Source organism: Eutrema salsugineum, unplaced genomic scaffold (genome assembly GCF_000478725.1).
Source record: "Eutrema salsugineum unplaced genomic scaffold, Eutsalg1_0 scaffold_7, whole genome shotgun sequence".
Taxonomy (NCBI): Eukaryota; Viridiplantae; Streptophyta; class Magnoliopsida; order Brassicales; family Brassicaceae; genus Eutrema; species Eutrema salsugineum.
Window position 1 is genome coordinate 9,422,609 of NW_006256486.1, and position 13,042 is coordinate 9,435,650.

Sequence of the window (13,042 nt, forward strand, 5' to 3'; positions counted from 1 at the left end):
CTAAGGCTTTTATTTCCTTTCTTTTCTTATTTTCGGATTTTTTTTTTTTTTGAAAAGGAAATGCATTTTAAAGAGAGAGAGACTAGAGGACGAGATTGTACCAAAATTTGAGATTCTTCTAAGGCAAACTGAGCTTCCTCTTGTGTTGAATCCTTCCGGGAACTTTTCCGGCAAATCGCAGGTCTCTGTCCTTGGTGACTGAAAACTGCGTCGTTCCTCTTTCTCTCCAACGTTTTTGCACTTATCTGCATATAAGACAATAGAAAACAAGAGTGCATGTGGTTTGAAAGAGGATTGGTTAAGGTGGGGAACTAGCTAAAGGTGAACTAGCCATTCAGGATCAACTAAGAGTGGTAAAAGGATAAAGGAGTCCTGAATGTATGATTCGTTTCCCTGGTCTAATGCTTCAATGAGAAAGTTAAGTCCAAATTAAGTCCAAATAAAACAGAGCTAGTGTATTCCTTCATCTAAATCGAAATCATTCAAATTCCTCTGGGGTACTTCGTTTCAAATGTGCTTAGCTACCGCCTAGTCTAGTCCTAAATCATGAATGAGCATGTCACTAAGAACAGTCTAAAAGCACACAGTCAACTATCATTGATTCATGTTCACCATTCCCTTTTAAAACGTATTTTGTTTTGAAAACCGATTTTGAAAAACTTTAAGGAAAATGCAAAAAGTGTAGATAATGCAAGACTCATGAAATAAAAGTGGTTAGAAAGGGATGAAATCCTCCCCCAGACTTAAATCACACTGTCCTCAGTGTGAAACAAGTCGAGATTGGATGAGAAAAATGCATAGATAATCGAATTGGTAAAGCCAAAGAGAACGTACCTGGATCCGGGATGCTGGTGGAGATGAACCGGATTCATTCGAAGAGGTTTGGGAAGGTGACAGGTGGTGATGAAGGGGGTGGGAAGTGATGAATGAGGTGGAGTGGGGATTGGTGAGGTGGAATGAGGTGAAGTGGGTGGTTTGGGGTCGGGTTTGATCTCAACGACCATTTGCCGCGGTCAGGAGCCTGTTCTTGGCCGCGGTCAGGAAGACGCGACCGCGGTCGAAGGAGTGTTTCCCGCGGTCAGAACGTCTGCAACCGCGGGGGCTTATTTCGCGGCCTCTTCCTGCTTCTCCTTGATTCCTGCTGGGCCGAGCAGTCAGGGACCATCCTTCTTTTTTGGTTTTTTTTGGGTTTTTTGATTTTTTGGCTTTTTTTGTTTTATAAGATACACCTGAAACTAAGAAAAAGAAAAAGATCATTAGAAAAAGAAAGAAAAATCCTAAAGAAAACAATACTTAAATGGGTTGCCTCTCATTAAGCGCTTCTGTTTTAAGTCGTTTAGCTCGACTTTTGGTGTTGGACGTGGCTTAGTCCAATGAAGAAGACCTTGTCCTGAGACAAGTCTTTTTCGACATCTCTTTGCTTTACCTAGCAGGTTCTTCGTCACTCCAAAGTTCTTCTTCAAACTCTTCTGTTGCAGAACGTTTTCCTGCTTTGCTATTGTATGGGACAGCTTCTGTGAAGACATCTTTGTCGATATTAGCAAATGAAATCCTCCGGTTTGGCCAGTCCATTATAGCTCCGGAAGTTGCTAGAAAAGACCATCCAAGAATCACTGGATATGTTGCGTCTCTCGTCTCGACAATGTAGAAGTCGACAGGCACTATGCAATCTCTTATTCTCAAAGGAATTTAATGAGCTATTCCTTGAGGCGTTGCATTGGAATCATCAGCTAGGCTAATCTTTGCTCTAGTCCTGCGCAGGTGTTTAATACCAAGTCTCAAAGCAATTTCCTTGGACATCATGTTAAGACAAGCTCCAGAATCACAAAGCACGTTTTTAAACATTTTTCCTCTAATAGAACAAGAGATAAGAAACTGACCTACACCTTCGATTTTGTGAAGTGTTCGAACAGGTTTACCTTTTCTTGCATGGTTGAACAAGTCTTCTATCTCAGGGATTTATTCCTTGCTCTCACAGAAGTAGTGGCCTATCATGAAGTCCTTGCAAGCTCTGGCAAAGGTGATTCCTTCAGGCAAATTTCGAACTATATCATTGAATTCGTCGAGCTTTTCTTTGCTGATTTTGTTGGTGTAGTGGCTGCATTCTTCAGGCTTTTTGAGGTGAATCGCATAGACAGCTGCTTCTGGTGTTGTCATGTATCGAGCTCGCATAAAATATCTATGGATATCCTCTTTAGACTCCTTGCAGTACCTGAAAAAGACCTGCAAACGACCAAGCTTCCAGATTTCATCAAAGCTTAGGTGAGCAGGGAATGACCTGACTACGTTGTTGAACTCCATTAGCTTCTCTCTACTGATGTTGTTTGTTATCCATTGAATTTTTCCTGAACCGTCCTCTGAGGAATATCCTGCGTTTGGATCCTCTACAAACAACCCATACTCTTCATCTTCAGAGTATTGCTCTTCATACTCATCTTCACAAGACAAGGCCATATTGCAGGGCCATGACTTGTCCTCGTCTTCAGATATTTGGGTGCTGATGGAGCAAACCAGTTGTTGATGGAGTGGTTTAGTCATCCCAGGAGGTGTATCAGACGCACAGCTGCTTGTATGAGCTGAACGGGACTGTTTTGGAACGTTTTTCCGGTTGGCCTTGACTGCAGGTGACACGACCGCGGGAAAACGACCATGCGTTGCGGGCAGACCTAACACGACCGCGGGAAGGGGCTTCTTGGCCGTGGTCAGAGGCGACGCGACCGCGGGAAGATGTCTCCGAGTTGATTTGCTGCTATTGCTTGCTCCTTTGCTTCCTGGATGATCTCCTGGGTCTTCTGGCTTGATGTACTTCCTCTTTGGACTTAAGTCAGTAGTTTTGGTTGCTGAAATCTGCTCTCCAAGTCCTTGCATAATCTCCTCAACCTTTTCTTCAACTTCATCAAGAGCATAGACTACTTTGTCCACGGTTGAGTCGATTTCCTCTGCTTTGTCTTGAAACTTGTGTACTCCATCCCAAATCTCTTCCACATAGGAGTAGGTTTGGTTGTTATGGTCGTTAATAGTTTCTTCTACTTCATCGAGCTTGATCTCTAAGGTGTGGATGTTTCCACTAGCTTTGTGAATGCTAACTTCGTTCTCTCCAACTCGTCCTACAACTGCTTCCATCCTCTCTTTGATAGTTTCAGCATCCTTGTTTGCTTGAGTTTCGATGGTTTTGACTTGAGCAGAAAGATCTTCAAGCTTTTTGTTAAAGCGAGTTGACATGTTGTCAATTTTCTCGCGAAGGGCGGCTCTGGATGTTGCTTGAGCGTCGATTAAGTGCATGATCACCATCTCTAGTCGACTCAATCGGTGAATGAGTTGGACGTTTTCATCTTGGTGAGGCAGACGACGAGCAGGATGTCTAGGGTTAGCCATTGGAGGTACGTAGGGCTCGTTCTGGAACGTTCTGTAGTCTTTAGTTCAAATTTCTTCGTAGAGATCGGGTAAGTACTGCTTCTCTCTGCGTCTGGTGGCTTGAGGAGTGTTATAGAAACCTTCCTCATAGTGTGTATTTCGATTTATAGGATCCATATCTTCTGAAATGGAAACAAAATAACCGAAAAATAGAAATATGCAGATAAATGGGTTCTACAGTCGATTTACCAACCTTTCTTGGGGTTTTGCGGAAAAGAAAACGCATGCCTTCCCGGCAACGGCGCCAAAAACTTGATGTGTGCTGTGTCGTGAGGGTGTCAAGTTTTACCCTAAATGAAATCAATAGCCGCAAGTGCACAGCTGATCGATTGTAGTACTTAGGGATCGAATCCACAGGGAAGGAGGATCTTTCCTGCAAAAGCCTGCGAAAGAAATATAAAGTAAAGAAGTCTAGAACCAAACGGTTTTGTGGGGGTTTTGGTGGTGTGTTTAAAAAGTAAAAATGAATCCTAAAGAGACAATACGGGAATTAAAATGACCTAATAACTAAACTTAACGAAAACAGGTAAAAATGGGAAAAACGGCTAACCTAATTGCTTAAATGAAAATCGATTGAAAAGGAATGAAAATATTGAACTAAAGCTTGAAATAAAACGGTGTAAATCTATAAGAAAGAAAGTGCTGGGCTTCAGGGAAGTTTTCTCAGGGGTACGAACGATTCAAAACATTGCTAGAGAGTAAATTTGATAAGATCTTAGCTTAAACTTTTCGAACTGGAGTCACGGACGTATGAATACGCCACTGTCGTGATCATAGACAATTATCTCTCTCAACCCTGACCAGTAGGTTTCCACTCTGACCCTGGAAAAGAAGAGATGCATTATGTTTAAGACTCGTCAGCATTCACAAATCGCCCATATGTAGGTTTCCATTCCTATGTTTGTTTTGCTCTTCCAAACTAGATCTGACACCGGATGAACACTTTCGTATCACCAAGCATCTGGATCAGATTGTAGTTCATGACGCTACTCTCATGCAGTAAAAACAAATTCAGAAGAAAAAGTTCTAAGATTCGGCTCAAAAGCTCATGGAATCCTCATCGAACATATAGATCCCCATCGAAAATCCCTTAGTCCCAAAAATAAAACTACTCAGACATGATGAACGAAATCAAAAACATAGTATTAAAAAGTAGAATAGAAACCAAAATTGAAAAAGAAAGAACAAGGGTTCAAGAGACAAATCTCTCTCTCCCTGAAACCTAAAAACAAAGCTTAAAGTAAAATTTCTGTAAAGTATTTCGTCTCTCTTCTTCTCTCTAAAAAACGACCTAAATGACATGTATTTATAGTCTCCAATACTCTCTGGTGTCTAGGGTTCCGGAATTGAGGCTGGGAAAATGATACGAGCTTCAGAAATGGGCCTTCGGGCTCGGAGTTAGCTGGCCGTGGTCGGGATGAGTGCGACCGCGGGGAATGAGTGGCTGGCCGCGGTCGGGATGGTTGTGACCGCGGGGATTGGTCTGTTGGCCGCGGGTGGAAACGCTTGCCGGCTGGTTTACGGGACATCTTGCTCTTCGCGTATCTTTTGATTGAACCGTTGGATTGCCAAGCTGTAAAGTGTGCTGGAAAGCTGATACTTCCATCTTTAAGATCTCCAAGTTTGAGCTGGATCAGACGGTGAGAAGGTCTTCAATCGGGGATGAACTTCTGACGGTTTGACTCTGAGCTGAAATCTGGTTTTCTATCCATTTTGTTAAGTTTTTCCCTAAGTTACCTGAAAAGAGTCTTGGAACTACAATTACTAGAAAAACGTAATAAAAGTACTTGAAAGCAATTAAAAACATAGAAAAAGTATTTCAAACGATCCATAAAAGTGGTCAAAATACGGTGTTATCATCCATATATAAATCGTTTCATCAATGTTTCCATTGAGAAACGCTGTCTTGACATCCATCTGATGAAGCTCTAAGTCATAATGTGCCACAAGGGCCATGATTGTCCTAAAAGAATCCTTTGATGAGACTGGAGAAAAGGTTTCTTTGTAGTCAATCCCTTCTTTCTGAGTATATCCTTTCGCCAATAGACGAGTCTTATACCTCTCGACATTACCACTTGAGTCCAATTTAGTTTTAAATATCCATTTGCAACCAATTGGTTTCTTTCCTTCTGGTAACTCGACGAGATCCCAAACTTTATTGTCTAGCATTGACTGATACTCTTCTTCAGAAGCTTTAACCCACTTATCTGATTTGGAACTATCCATTGCCTCACAGAAGTTGATAGGATCATCTTCCAACTGGATTTGATTTTCCTCTTGCTCCATAAGAAACACTATGTAATCATCTGGAATAGCACTTCTTCTTTCTCTAGTGGATCGCCGCAAAGGCACTTGTTCTTGTTGCACCACTTCTTGAGGATTTTGAATTTGACCTTCATGTTCGATAACATTGTCATCTTCATTTGGAGGAAGGGTTTCTGTATCAACTTGAGGTTCCAAATTTGCATTATCAAAAGCAACTATATAAATCAGATTGGAAACTGAAACCGATTCTTCCTCAAAGATGATGTCCTTAACTTTATTTTTCCCCCCAAATTCAATATCCTCAAAGAACGTGGCTGTTCCCGGCTCAAAAATAATCTTCTGTGTGGGATCATAAAACTTATAGCTCCTAGATCGCTCTGAATAACCAACAAAGTAACTGCTCGTAGTTCTGGAGTCCAAATTCTTTTCATACAGCCTGTAAGGCCTAGCCTCATCTGGACATCCCCAAATGTGAAAATGCTTCAGACTAGGTTTTCTGCCAGTCTAAAGCTCATAAGGTGTCTTTGCAGTTGCTTTAGTTGGTACTCTATTAAGAATGTAAGCTGTAGTCTTTAGTCCTCTCCCAGAGTGATTCAGGCAAGGTAGAATGACAAATCATACTCCTTACCATGTTCTTAAAAGTGTGATTGCGTCTTTCAGATATACCATTCATATTGGGATAACCAGGCATAGTGTATTGAGGAACAATTCCACACTCCTCTAGATATCTGGCAAATGGCTTTGGACGTTGTTCACCTGAACCGTCATACCGACTGTAATATTCACCACCACGATCAGATCCGACAGACTTTATCCTTCACTCAAGTTGGTTCTCAACTTCAGCCTTAAAAACTTCTTGAATACGTCTATAGACTCTGACTTTTCATGAATAAGAAACAAGTATGCATATCGAGAATAATCGTCAATGAATGATATGATGTATTGTTGACCGTTCCAAGAAGCCGTAGGGAATGGTCCACAAATATCTGTATGTATCAACTCAAGGACTTCCATAGCTCTATATGCACCTAATTTCGTCTGTTTAGTCTGTTTTCCTTTAATTCAATCCACACAGACATCACAATTTTTGAAGTCAATAGAACTCAATATATCTTCTGACACAAGTCGCTCAATTATATTTCTAGAAATGTGACCTAAGCGTTTGTGCCACAGAGTTCCTGAACTTGCATTTTCAAACTTTCGTTTAGTACCCCTTGGTTCAACACTTTCATCATGAGAAGTTACAGTGTCAAACATATTAAAACTGTGATTTTTCATAAGTGTACCAGTTCCAATTAAAATTGAATTTAAAGACCAAGTAACTTTTCTATGCTCAATTAGACAAGAATAACCAGATATGTCTAAATAAGAACTAGAAACCAAATTCCGTCTAAATGATGGTACAACAAAAGTGTCTTTCAAATCCAAAAAATGGCCAGTACTAAAAAACAATCTAAAATGCCCAATTGCCTCCACATCCACCGCAAAACCATCAGCCACATGAATGCGTCTTTCAGCTTCAGTTGGTTTTCGGTTGCTCAGGCAACCTTGTAATGAAACACTGATGTTAGTAGTTGCACCTGAGTCTAACCACCAAGTGTTTATGGGTACTTCAATTAAGTTCACTTCAGAACACACCATAGCAAGGAACATACCTTTCTTACCATGCCAAGCATGGTACTTTTGGCAGTCCTTCTTCATGTGTCCAGTTTTCTTGCAAAAGAAGCAGGTATCTTCATCCTTAGTATGCTTCTTTTGAGATGGACCTTTAGCTGCATCATTCTTAACAACCTCAATTTTCCTTCTTTTGCTCTGACCCTTAGAGGTGTTAACCATATGAGCACTTTCAGACCTTTCTTATATCATTATATCCTCCTCATTCACACAATATAAAATAAGCTCATTAAGAGCCCATTTCTCCTTACGTGTGTTGTAACTGGATTTCAATTGATTGAATTGAGGAGGTAGAGAGTTCAAGACAAAATGTATGAGCACTTCTTATGGAAGCTCAATCTTGAGAGTCTTGAGTTTTGAAAAAATGTTGGACATTTCCAAAATGCACTCCTTTATGTTTCCTTTGTTGTGATACCTCATGGTACTAAAGCGATACGTACAGAAGTGAACTTATTTCTGCTTTATCGCTACTCGCAAAAGGCAAGTCCATCTCAGCAAGGAACTGTTTGAGATCTGAGATTTCCTCATTACCTCTAAAGGTTTCTGGAATGGTGTCCAAAATGATCGTTAAACCAATGCGATTAGAACGTTCCCACTTCTCATGAACTGCCTTATACTCGTCAGTGTTAGTATCTGTAGGAGAAGCAGGCTGTTCTATCCTTAACGCAAGGTCAAGATCCATATACCCAAGAACAATCTAAACTTTACTTTTCCATTCTTATAGTTGGAACCAGTAAGTGTTGGAATTGAACTTAAGTTTGCAGATACTGCAGTAAAATTTGCTGCAAAATAGAACAATCTTTATTAGTAATTTACTACTAAACTGAATTAAATCAATAAATAAAAATAAACAATTGTACAACCCATCTCAAGATACTAAGTGCAACATTGATATCAAGTCTTTGAACAGTAATATTAACTGCTAGTGATATTCTTGTTGTAACAATTAAACATTGACAATAATGCATGATAATTGTCACATGTTCATCACAGGTATGTATGTTATTCGGCCAAATAAAAATCTACCTTTGAATCGATTTAATATTCGCATGAATATACATACACACATAACATTTAATATTATCCACAATAGAGGTTACTTTGGCAACATATTGCATCAATTAATTCACTTCAAATATTAAACTTGCACAATCAAAAATATTTATTGATTAGAAACTTAATTATATTCTTGCATAGACATAAAACATAAAGTCTGAGGACACTGTATGCAAGAATACGTCAGTGGTAGAATGGTTGAAGACAAAATAGGAAGGGGATGCCCATGTTACGTGACCTGGGTTCGAATCCTTGGTGATGAGCTTTAATGAAATTTGGGCTTAAATGCAACTTTAGTCAAAATTAGGCCCGAGCTTAGGCCCACTTTGACTTAATCATATGAAGTGCACAGTTTCATTAACAAACTTTCAAAATTATGATAATGTCCCTATCTTTAACCTTAGTGTAAACCCTAAAAATACAGCCGTCAAGGCTAAAAGCAGATCTGAAATTTTGCTCAAAATTTTTGAAAATTTTTTCCAGAGTTTCGAAAAAAAACAAACTTTATGAGCATAAAATTTTAAAAAAATCAAAGACTAAATCCGATAACTGCTCCCAGAAATTCCAAAACATTTTAAAAAAAAAAATTCCAAAAACACATAACCATACGTGCAATAAAACCGAATTAGCAAGAATTTTAAACATGTTTTTCTTTAGAACAATTACCTAAAACCATATCTAAACATGTATAAACCAGATCTAAATTTAAAATTAAACCACAGATCCCAGAATACAAATGTAGGCATAAACTTTAGAGGAAAAATCAGATTCAATAATCTAAATTTTTCACCAAAGAATAAATCCGGATTTATTCATAAAATAACTTTGATTATTAAACAGAAACTGAACATGGTGCTCTGATACCAATTGTTAGGTTTTAATTACTTATAAACCACTATAGCATGTCAATTTCTGATTAATAAGAGCATAAGCGGAAGCGTACCTTTTGGATCCATGATTTATGCTCTGAATTTGGGAATGGTTCTTCCACAACAAATCATGAATGGCTGGAGGTCTATGGTGATGGGATGCAGAGATTTTGTGTATTTCTTGTTAGGGTTATTGCGGGGACCATAACCTCTCTATTTATATAGAGAAATAATTTCTAATTCGGTCCGTCATCAAATTAGAAATTACTAAATGTATCTTCAAATTAATTTTTCATAACACTTATAGCTCTAGTCTTTTCTTTAATACCAAAATGACCACATAAGTTTTAACTACTTTAAATAATGATCCCAACACACTGGTTACATGTGTGACCCCAAATAAGCCGACGACTAAGAACAAATCTCGAGATTTCTTCGTAGTTGATGTGGCTACGGTTAAAAAAAATTGATCTCTTTTAAGGTAAAAGATTAAAAAGAGATCCCAAATTTCCTCTTTTGATCCATAATTTGCATCTTTTTCTGTTTGGTACTATTATATTTTAAACCCTTTTTTAACTACTACTAAAATAAAAAGATGCAACATAATTTTACCTTATACGAAGCATCGTCGCCTATAAAGGAATCTTGAGCTTTATTCTTAGATCTTTAACTTTTCGCCTTGAAATTGTTACTACTTTTGGGAACGCCTTGTAGATTAACTTGGTTCGTACATTTTCAAGGCTGGTTACGCCGGCAAAGATGCAGACCAAGTGATTGAAACTCGACCTGTTAACAAGCACTTGTTGAGGAAATCCACATTATAATATTCTTCAACTTATCAAACAAAAAGAGAGGATGCATTGTATGTCGAACTCCTCTTTGGAATATCCTGAAATCTTGAGCCTGAAATCTTGAGCGATCATTTCCAAAAAAGTCTAAATAGTTTACCTATTAGGTCCAAAATCAAATCATGACAATCTGAGTTAAAGCCCACATTTGTGTGGGTCATTATGAATGTGGCACATCTAAAGGCTTCTCTTAAGGTAACTAAAGCCAACAAAGGACTAGACTATTTTGTTGCACACCATTTCATGGAGGAGTAGGGTTCGGATAATCGTATTCGTCGAGGAAACTTTTTTCACACCATTGTTATTGTTATTGTTTGAGAGTGTTATTCAAAAAACAAATAGTGGGCTATTTACGTTCAAAAAGGCCCAAAGTAAAAAAAAAATGTGTGGGAAAAAGAAAGAAAAAAAAACACATTTTGTCCTCGTTCGTGGTACTGGCAAACACTAAAATTACTCTGATATTAAAAACAAAATGAAAGTTTCTGGGAACCAGAAACTGGGAAAAGATGACGTGTATGGATCCGAAAAAAGAAAGAGAACAAAAACCACAAGCAAAAAAAAAAAAGAAGACGACGTGAAAGCATTTAATAACTTGATCTGTCCAATACACATGAAAATTTCGAAAAATGCATAAAAGTAACCTAAAATCCTATCTACATTGGACGTCACTGACATTCTCATTTTCTTGAGACAACAAGCCCAGAAAAACAAAACAAGACAAATGTTAATAACAAAAAGGAAACAAGAAACAGAAGAAAAAAAAATGATAATTAGAAGAAGATTATTAATCCATATTCATATTCATCATAAACAACATTAATGCTGCATACTTAACCAAAAAGAGAGGAAAAAAAAACAAAAAATTAAGACTCTTAACGTGTAGGAGCAGTCATGAGATTCAATCCAAGATCTGACTTATCCAACACAAGTCGAGTTTTGCTACTTTGATCTGAGAAATGATGCGATCTCTTCTTCGACGAAGGCAAAGAAACCCCAAAAAGCTTCGTCTTTCTCGTATTACTCTCATGATTATTAGTCTCATCTTCAAGAACAGTAATGGAGCTTTGAGAAGTAGGAGGAGAGTTCAAGGCATTGAGGTTAGGGACAGTGGCATTGTTGTAATAATCGAGAGGTTGAGGAGGAAGAGGAGGTTGTTGCTGTTTCTGTAGGAAAGAAGATAAGTAAGAGTTGCTCGGAGCAACAGGCTTGACATGATTCTGAACAAAGTAGATGATGTCGTTGTAGAGTTTCTTCATATGAGCAAGCTCCGACATTAGAACGGTGTTGCTCCGTCGTAACCTCTCGTTGTCTTCGGTTAATGCGGTGACTTGAGCGTCGACGGTGGTTGGTACGGACCTTGGTCTCGGCGGAGGAGAAGAGTCGCACCAGTAATGGTCGTCCATTGCGGCGGAGACGTCACGCGGTGGTAAAGTGAAGAAAGATGCGCCGCCGGAGGAGAATGGATTCTGCGGCGGAGGATGGTGAGTGATGAACGGAGAGTGTTGGTTTGGTATCATCTGAGATGTTTTTCTCCGGTGGATTTCGCAGAGTAGATGTTTTTCTCCTCTTTTGAAAAACTCGTTCGCAAATTCCCATCTGTCTGGAACAATCTTTCTGAAACCCTAAGAATTAAAAACAAAAAGAGGGATTAATCACAAAAATCAGTTCAAATCGATCAAATCAAGACAAAATCGGAGGAACTCAAAAGTATAAAAATGAAAAATTTTGAAGACTAATCGACCAAAACTCAAAAACCCAAATCGCTTTTGGTATCAAAACTGTATCTTTAATGACAAAATCGATCAAAACTCAAATAAATGAATCGTTTTCTGTATAAAAATTGTATTTTTAAAATACCAGCACCCATAAAAAATAATTATTTTAATCCTCAAATCTATAAAAACTGAAAAACCCAAATCGTTTTTGGTATAAAAACTCGATCTTTTATGACAAATTGATCAAAACTCAAATACTCAAAACGTTTTCGTAAAAAAAAATGTATCTTTAAAAAGACAAATCAATCAAAACTCATAACATCCAAATCATTTCAAAGTATAAAAACATATTTTTAACCCCAAATCCATAAAAACTCAGAAACCCAAATCGTTTTAGTGTATAAAAATCGTTTCTTTAAGAAATCTAAATCGTTTTTTTTTTTTAATTTTGATTCTTCACTTACGTAAGTATTGAGCTGACGAACGAAGCTAGAGAAGTTGTTGTGTTTAAAGTAATTAGGAAGAAGGTCACGAGCAAACTCCGGTGGACGCCAAACGATGAAAGTAGTGTCGTCGTCTCCCCAAGAAACAACATGATCCGTCGCTGGATCGTCGACAAGCTGATAAGTTTTCGTCAGAAACGGCGCCGGAACCGCTTTTCCTTGACCTTCGACCATCAACTGTATCCTTTCTCCGGTGCCGCCTCCACCACCGTAACCATAGCTATTCTCCACCATCATCGCCATTAAAGAGAGACAAAAGAGAGAGAATCAGAGAGAGAGAGAAAATGAGAGAGACGATTTGTGTTTGTTTTGTATCGGTGCGGTGTTGGATAAAAATGGAGCCTGAGGCGGTACTATAGTACTGAGTAGTGAGTGACTACCAATTTTTTTTGTTATTTTTTTGAGGTTGAAGATCGTACGTGTGTATCTGTCCTGATGTGTAACTTACTATTAATTAGTGACCTTTTTTTGTTTATCAGTATTTTATAATAGTGTAAATGTGTAATGGATATTTGATATTATTCTCCTGGTATATTATGAAATTGGAAAATCTGCGTGATCTGCTTTTTGCATGCCCACGCAAAAAACATAATGATGGTTAAAATTTGATTTGGAGGTGAAAATATAGATATGTAATTTGTAGTTGTTAAAAACAAAAACAAAAAGCAGAAATATGTTTATATGCGTAACAAGTGTAA

The 13,042-nt window shown here is 38.3% G+C and overlaps 1 protein-coding gene across 1 annotated transcript; it reads right to left on the minus strand.

The window, feature by feature from the left end:
- Positions 1-10,829: 10,829 nt before the first annotated feature.
- Positions 10,830-12,677, minus strand: LOC18010896 (heat stress transcription factor B-4). The gene is made up of 2 exons (XM_006393569.2): positions 12,306-12,677; positions 10,830-11,748 (listed from the first exon to the last, which is right to left on the minus strand). The coding sequence occupies exons 1-2, from the start codon at positions 12,585-12,587 to the stop codon at positions 10,999-11,001; spliced, it is 1,032 nt and encodes a 343-aa protein (XP_006393631.1). The 5' UTR covers positions 12,588-12,677; the 3' UTR covers positions 10,830-10,998.
- Positions 12,678-13,042: the final 365 nt, after the last annotated feature.